At 44.9% G+C, this 8,590-nt stretch overlaps 1 protein-coding gene across 1 annotated transcript; it reads left to right on the top strand.

Annotated features, from left to right (window-relative positions):
* The first annotated feature begins 407 nt into the window (after positions 1 to 407).
* mis12 (MIS12 kinetochore complex component) lies at positions 408 to 3,010 on the top strand. The gene is made up of 2 exons (XM_084115942.1): positions 408 to 466; positions 1,744 to 3,010. Exons 1-2 carry the CDS (start codon positions 451 to 453, stop codon positions 2,373 to 2,375), a joined length of 648 nt encoding a protein of 215 aa, XP_083972068.1. The 5' UTR covers positions 408 to 450; the 3' UTR covers positions 2,376 to 3,010.
* Positions 3,011 to 8,590: the final 5,580 nt, after the last annotated feature.

Below are 8,590 nucleotides of genomic sequence, written 5' to 3'. Positions count from 1 at the left end.
GTTTGACTGGATCTCACGGCATCAATTTGTATATGCATATTTTGCAGTAAACCTAAAATATAGCCTATACTGTTTCTACAAATAAATAGCCTATCTTTAACTCAATAGGTGTTTATTTATCCATCGTTTTTAATTCATTATATCATTTACGATGATTGATGGGATTGCGGTTCTTTCCCTCATTAAAGCCATTAACTACACAGTCTTGTATATTTGTCTTTTTGTCCGATTTTCAAATACTTTTTGCTTCAAATCAAAGTTTGTAATGTTGTGATTCACATGCTTTGGTTGTTTATCGAAGTCGATTAACTATGCACAGTTTAATTCGAAAAATCTTCTACGTGTCTATTTTCACAACCATAGTGCTCCCAATCAGCAGGGGGCGATACTGCACTTTCACTGAGCGACGCTGCCGCATGAAGAAGGTTGAACTGAGCGCGGGCTGTAGAGATGGCAGAGAGCGGAGGTAAAACGGAAAAGCTTGTTTATGTTATTTTATCTGTAACTCTAAGATGTTAGAAAATATTTAGTAAATTTTACATGTAGATAACGTTACATGTTATTGTCATAGTTTCATACGGCTAGTTCTTTAATATTTTGAGAAACAGCAGTAATTTAGCCCTTTGAAACTACGACAATGCTAACAGGCAAATATTATATATTTATTTATGTGTGTGTGTGTGTAAGTATAAGTATATATATATATGTGTGTGTGTGTGTGTGTGTGTGTGTACCTGTTTTTCTATCCCGGTGGGGACTTCAACCTGAATGCACACAGACTCATGGGGACTCGTGTCACAGTGGGGACCTAAATAGAGGTCCCCATGGGTAAACAAGCTTATAAATCATACAGAATGAGTTTTTTTGGAAATGTAAAAATGCAGAAAGTTTCCTGTGATGGGTAGGTTTAGGGGTAGGGTTAGTGTAAGGAGATAGAATATACCGTTTGTACAGTATAAAAACCATTAAGTCTATGGAGAGTCCCCACAAAGATAGTAAACCAGACATGTGTGTGTGTGTGTGTGTGTGTGTGTGTGTGTGTGTGTGTGTGTGTGTGTGTGTGTGTGTGTACAGTATCGGTCAAAAGTTTGGAAACATTACATTTGCTTTTATTGAATCAAAAATACAGGAGAAAAACAGTATATTGTGAAATATTATTACAATTTAAAATGATGGCTTTCATTTTAATATACTTTAAACATAATTCATTTCTTTAATGCAAAGATAATAAAAGTATTAATGACGCCAAACTTTTGAACGGTAGTGTATATTGTTACAAAAGGTTCCTATTTTAAGGTTCTTTTTTTAACATATTATTCTTCAAAGAATCCTGAAAAAAGTATCATAGGTTAAAAAAAAATGTTAAGCAGCAGAACTGTTTCCAACATTGATAACAACTGAGTATTGAATCAGCATATTAGAATGATTTCTGAAGGATCATTCATGTGACACTGAAGACTGGAGTAATGGATGCTGATGAAAATTCAGCTTTGCCATCACAGGAATAAATGATAAAATATACTAAAATAGAGAACCATTATTTTAAATAATAATATTTATAATATATATAATAATAATATAATAATAATATTTCACAATCACAGTTGTGCAGCCTTGATGAGCAAAAGAGACTTCTTTCAAAAACATTACAAATAATGCTTTAAAACTTTTGACTGGTACTGTACATATATAAAAATGTATATATTCGTGGCCTTCAGTAACTAGTCTCTCTTATCACTGTAGTTTCAGTGGGATCAGAATCCCTCCAGCTGTATGAAGCACAGTTCTTCGGCTTCACCCCGGAGACCTGCACACTACGAGTTCGTGATGCCTTTCGAGACTCTCTTAATCACATATTGGTCGCAGTTGAGTCTGTGTTCGTGAAAAGATTGTGTCCAGGCCACGACCCGCCGGCAGAGCTCCGACTGACAGCTCGAGAGAGCACCCAAAAACTGCGACAGTTTTTACAGGAGCGCTTCGAAGTCATGTTTCAGCGCATGAAGGGGATGCTGATGGACCGCGTCCTCTCCGTTCCTCGAAACGTCCTTCTGCCCGATGACCAGCTGCACCAGAAGCACCCAGAAGGCAAAGAAGAGCTCACTAAACTGCAGGACTCCGTCGCGAAACTGCTGCAGGATTATGAAGCCGAGGTGTGCGCCAAGCAAGCGCTTCTCGCTGAGCTCGAGGAGCAGAAAGAAACGCAGAAACAGATGGATGAAGTGCTGAGATGGATCGAGGAACTGCGCCTTTCGTGGAGGCGAGAGGGAATGGGAAGTGTCCAAGACAGCGTCCGACACATGATGGAGACCGTGGGCCAACTGCAGGACGTCGTAGGAAACATTAGAAAGCAAAATAAGGGACTGGATGAGGTTTGATGCTTTATATGTAACATTTGAACAAGAGTAACATGATCCATCCACCAGGGGGAGGCGGCGCACAATCTATTCGGAACAATAACATTAACATACGTGTGCCATGATCAGTCCAGCTTCAAAGCAATGCATTTGTAATCAGGTGATTTTCCTCAGACTTTTGAAATGCAGTCCATCTCTCCTTCCTCAAAGTCGCTGGGTTTTCTCATTTACGATTCAGTGCCTTTGATGTTCAGTACAGTTAGATCTGCAATAGATTAACCCAAATGTCCCACAGGCCCAAACTGATGTGTCCAACAGCCTGGCTGGCTTTACACTTTACAGCAAGTTTTATGTCATGCTCTTCTTTGAGGATATATTTAAGGTCTTTTCCCTTGATGTTCAGAGGAGAGAGATTTTAAGTTCATATTGGCTTGTACAGGACCTCATCGGCGCCACAGGAAGACCTAAAGTTTGTTCACAGTCTCAATCTTAAATACGGTGCTTGGATTGAGTTGCAAGTGTAAATTTGGACAGCAGACATTAGAAATAAATGTAATAGGCTAATATACATGTTTTGGCCATGACTGTAAATAATAAAATGATTGTTGTGTTTGTATTGTGATGCATTTTTTACACAAATAAAAAAAAGTATACTGAAACACCATTTGTTTATTTTTATTTTTATTATAATGGAATATATTCAGTATGTGTGTGTGTGTGTGTATGTATGTATGTATGTGTATATATGTATATATATTGAAAACTTTTAAATATATTCTCTCAAAGAAATATAATCTCAAAAATTACAATTGCGTTATTATTTACACATCCTCATGTTGTGCCAAAATGTCAGAATTTAATATTTTATAGTGTCAGTATAATTCTCTTCATACCAATGTTATTTTTAGTATTACTGAAATACTATACATACATACATATATATATATATATATATTTGTTTTGTTTGTTGTTGTTTTAGTGTATCACGTTAAAACATTTAAGGATCTTTTAAATATTTTATTTCAGTTAGCGTTTATTTTATTTCAAGTAACCATTTTTTTAAGGTTTTAGTTTGTTAACTATAACAACCCTGCTTCATAGTTGTTTTCTCAGAAATCCAAGTACATTTGGTTGTTTATTTTAAAATTTTTGGTTTTATATTTTGTTTTAAGAATGGTTAAATCAAGATAAAGATGCTTAAGATTAAGATTTGTTGGGAGTGTTCAACTTATGATGTAAACCACTTCAACATCATTACACCCAAAGCAAGATGAAAACCCAATGACAATGCTATTCTCATGTAAAAAATGAATCATATCTGGATTTGCTGGAGGGCAAGCACCTAAACAAGGGCTGGAGACAGACACAGTGGATTAGAGGAGGGAGACCCCCACAACCTGCCCGACTACGTCTGCCTCTTTCATCACTCATTAAAGACGTATCCAGACCAGCTGGGGCCATCCGCAGAAAAGTCATGCTTGATGGAGGCGTCACAATCCGGACAGCCTGCCCTCAATCCCCCCTGCCAAGTCAGATTAGCAGGGTCTACCAATAAAGACCCCTTATCTCCACACAACCACGCACTGAAAAGCTGGAGTCAGAAAGCCCTGCTTGAGCCTGAAGATACTGAGGTGATGAGTTATGAGAGAACAGCAGAGTGGAACCCAGCTAAATTTAATAAGGTTACAGCAGAGATCTCCTGATTAAGAGACAGATTGACTACATTCGCACGCAACGAAACCAACGAATGGTATCTAATGTCACGGAACACTGAAAGATTGTATTTATGTTCACCTTGACCAGTATTATTAGAGAAGCTAATGTTGGTTTCCAAGCTACAAGCATATTTTAAAGTATTTAAACATGCCTAAGTTCTAAAGTTTTGAAAATGTAGCTATGCTACAAGCTACTACATTTTATATTTGTGTGTGTATATTATCAGAGCCGATTTATTATGAATGAATCAGACGTTTCAGTGCTACATGTAAGACTGACAGAGAGCATTTGGAATGATTCTTACATACTTGAATGAATCTGACCCACCAATGCTAGGCCTACATATCTGGAAGAGAACCATTTAGAATGAACTGATTCATAATCTTTCATCAAAATTTCCCCTCCCCCTTGCAGCGACATCTCTTCTCTGATGACGTGTTCAGTGCTAGTGGGACAACCTGACACTAGCTATATGCTTCCATCCAAAGAATTTCAAGAAAATCAAGAATTTTTTTGCTATATTTTGCGCATAAGTTAAATTTAGATTTTTTTCCAAATCAGGATTTTTTATGTGCATCTAGGAATGTATTCAGTAAATGCGTTGTCATCGTTGTTTATGTGCATGTTTTTCTTATTGGATAAAAAATGTATCCGACTCAAACGAGCGCATAAGTTTATGCACATTTTTAGAATTTATGCACATCTTGCTGTTTCTATCCAGCGTTTTTTTATGAATATATATGTATATCCCCTCCTTGAACTGCCACCTTACCGTGGTGGAGGGGTTTGAGTACCCGAACGACCCTAGGAGCTATGTTGTCTGGGGCTATATGCCCCTGGTAGGGTCTCCCAAGGCAAACAGGTCCTAGGTGACGGGTCAGACTAAGAGCGGTTCAAAAACCCTTATGATGCATATAAATTCAAGGACCGTGACGTCGCCCGGCATGGCGCAGCCGGGGCCCCACCCTGGAGCCAGGCCCGGGGTTGGGGCTCGTATGCGGTCCGGCCATGGGGTCCCCCCATGGGGTCCGGCCGGGCTCAGCCCGAAGGAGCGACATGGGGCCACCCTCCCGTGGACCCACCACCTGCAGGAGGGGCCGTAAGGGGCCGGTGCTAAGTGGATCGGGCGGCAGTCGAAGGCTGCCTAGACAACCCGATCCCTGGACGCGGAATCTAGCTCTAGGGACATGGAACGTCACCTCTCTGGCGGGGAAGGAGCCTGAGATTGTGCGTGAGGTTCAGAGATTCCGACTAGAGATAGTTGGGATCACCTCTACGCACGGCTTGGGCTCTGGAACCACAACCCTCGAGAGAGGATGGACTCTTCACCACTCTGGAGTTGCCCATGGTGAGAGGCGGCGGGCTGGTGTGGGTTTGCTTATAGCCCCCCAGCTCAGCCGCCATGTGTTGGAGTTCACCCCGGTGAACGAGAGGGTCGCTTCCTTGTGCCTTCGGGTTGGGGATAGGTCTCTCACTGTCGTTTGTGCCTATGGGCCAAACGGCAGTGCAGAGTACCCGGCCTTCTTGGAGTCTCTGGGAGGGGTGCTGGAAAGTGCTCCGACTGGGGACTCCGTCGTTCTACTGGGGGACTTCAACGCCCACGTGGGCAGCGACAGTGACACCTGGAGGGGCGTGATTGGGAGGAACGGCCCCCCTGATCTGAACCCGAGTGGTGTTCTGTTATTGGTCTTCTGTGCTAGTTACAGCTTGTCCATAACGAACACCATGTTCAAGCATAAGGGTGTCCATCAGTTCACATGACACCAGGACACCCTAGGCCGGAGGTCGATGATCGACTTTGTGGTCATTTCATCCGACCTCCGGCCGTATGTCTTGGACACTCGGGTGAAGAGAGGGGCGGAGCTGTCAACTGATCACCACCTGGTGGTGAGTTGGATCCGATGGCGGGAGAGGAAGCTGGACAGACTTGGCAGACCCAAACGTACTGTGATGGTCTGTTGGGAACGTTTGGCCGAATCCCCTGTCAGAGAGATCTTCAACTCCCACCTCCGACAGAGCTTCGACCAGATCCCGAGGGAGTCTGGAGATATTGAGTCTGAGTGGACCATGTTCTCCACCTCCATTGTCAACGCGGCCACTCGGAGCTGTGGCCGTAAGGTCTCCGGTGCCTGTCGAGGCGGCAATCCCCGAACCCGGTGGTGGAGACCGGAAGTAAGGGATGCCGTCAAGCTGAAGAAGGAGTCCTATCGGGCCTGGTTGGCTTGTGGGACTCCTGAGGCAGCTGACGGGTACCGACGGGCCAAGCGGACTGCAGCCCGGGTGGTTGTGGAGGCAAAAACTCGGGCCTGGGAGGAGTTCGGTGAGGCCATGGAGAAGGACTATCGGTCGACCTCGAAGAGATTCTGGCAAACCGTCCGGCGCCTCAGGAGGGGGAAGCAGTGCCCTACCAACGCTGTTTACAGTGGAGGTGGGCAGCTGTTGACCTCGACTGGGGATATCACCGGACGGTGGAAGGAATACTTCGAGGATCTCCTCAATCCCGCCGTCACGTCTTCCATTGAGGAAGCAGAGGCTGAGGGCTCGGAGGCGGACTCGTCCATCACCCGAGCTGAAGTCACAGAGGTAGTCAAGAAACTCCTCGGTGGCAAGGCACCGGGGGTGGATGAGATCCGCCCTGAGTACCTCAAGTCTCTGGATGTTGTGGGGCTGTCTTGGCTGACACGCCTCTGCAGCATCGCGTGGCGGTCGGGGACAGTGCCTTTGGACTGGCAGACCGGGGTGGTGGTCCCTCTTTTTAAGAAGGGGGACCGGAGGGTGTGCTCCAACTATAGGGGGATCACACTTCTCAGCCTCCCTGGGAAAGTCTATGCCAGGGTACTGGAGAGGAGAATCCGGCCGATAGTAGAACCTCGGATTCAGGAGGAACAGTGTGGTTTTCGTCTCGGCCGTGGGACACTGGACCAGCTCTATTCCCTCTACAGGGTGCTGGAGGGTTCATGGGAGTTTGCACAAGCAATCCACATGTGCTTTGTGGATTTGGAGAAGGCATTCGACTGTGTCCCTCGCGGCATCTTGTGGAGGGTGCTCTGGGAGTATGGGGTTCGGGGCCCTTTGCTAAGGGCTATCCGGCCCCTGTACGACCAGAGTAGGAGCTTGGTTCGCATTGCCGGCAGTAAGTCAGACTTGTTCCCGGTGCATGTTGGACTCCGGCAGGGCTGCCCTTTGTCGCCGGTTCTGTTCATAATTTTTATGGACAGAATTTCTAGGCGCAGCCAGGGGCCGGAGGGGGTCGGGTTTGGGGACCACGCGATTTCATCTCTGCTCTTTGCAGATGATGTTGTCGTGCTGGCCTCATCAAACCAGGACCTCCAGCACGCACTGGGACGGTTTGCAGCCGAGTGTGAAGCGGCTGGGATGAGAATCAGCACCTCCAAATCCGAGGCCATGGTTCTCAGTCGGAAAAGGGTGGTTTGCCCGCTTCAGGTTGGTGGAGAGCTCCTGCCTCAAGTGGAGGAGTTCAAGTATCTTGGGGTCTTGTTCACGAGTGAGGGAAGGATGGAACGGGAGATTGACAGACGGATCGGTGCAGCTTCTGCAGTAATGCGGTCGCTGTACCGGTCTGTCGTGGTGAAGAAGGAGCTGAGCCGCAAGGCGAAGCTCTCGATTTACTGGTCAATCTACGTTCCTACCCTCACCTATGGTCATGAGCTGTGGGTCATGACTGAAAGGACAAGATCCCGGATGCAAGCGGCCGAAATGAGCTTTCTCCGCAGGGTGGCTGGGTGATCCCTTAGAGATAGGGTGAGAAGCTCGGTCACTCGGGAGGAGCTCAGAGTAGAGCCGCTGCTCCTCCACATCGAGAGGGGTCAGCTGAGGTGGCTTGGGCATCTTTTCCGGATGCCTCCTGGACGCCTTCCCGGGAAGGTGTTCCGGGCATGTTCCACTGGGGGGAGACCCCGGGGAAGACCTAGGACATGCTGGAGGGACTATGTCTCCCGGCTGGCCTGGGAACGCCTCGGTGTCCCCCCGGAAGAGCTGGAGGAAGTGTCTAGGGAGAGGGAAGTCTGGGCATCCCTGCTTAGACTGCTGCCCCCGCGACCCGGCCCCGGATAAGCGGAAGAAGATGGATGGATGGATGGATGGATATATATATATATGTGTATATATATATATATATATATATATATATATATATATATATATATGAAGAGTTCAGATGCAAAAGCCTCTAAGTGCCATCTGAAATTTTCTTCTAGAATGATAATTTTTATCAAGCTTGGATATTTAAATTCAGTAATTTCACTTAAATGGCAATGAAAATTACCTATTTATTGTCATTTAAGTGAAATTACTGAACTTAAATATACGAGCTTGATAAAAATGATCATTCTAGAAGAAAATTTCAGATGGCACTTAGATGCTTTTGCATCTGAACTCTTCACATATATATATATATATATATATATATATATATATATATATATATATATATATATATATATATATACACATTATCTCACAAAAGTGAGTACACCCTCATTTTCAGCAATCATTTTAGT

The sequence above is a fragment of the Abramis brama genome (assembly GCF_963993115.1).
Source record: "Abramis brama genome assembly, chromosome: 5".
Taxonomy (NCBI): Eukaryota; Metazoa; Chordata; class Actinopteri; order Cypriniformes; family Leuciscidae; genus Abramis; species Abramis brama.
The sequence above is the reverse complement of the archived record's forward strand: the minus strand, read 5'-3'. Positions and strand labels throughout refer to the sequence as shown.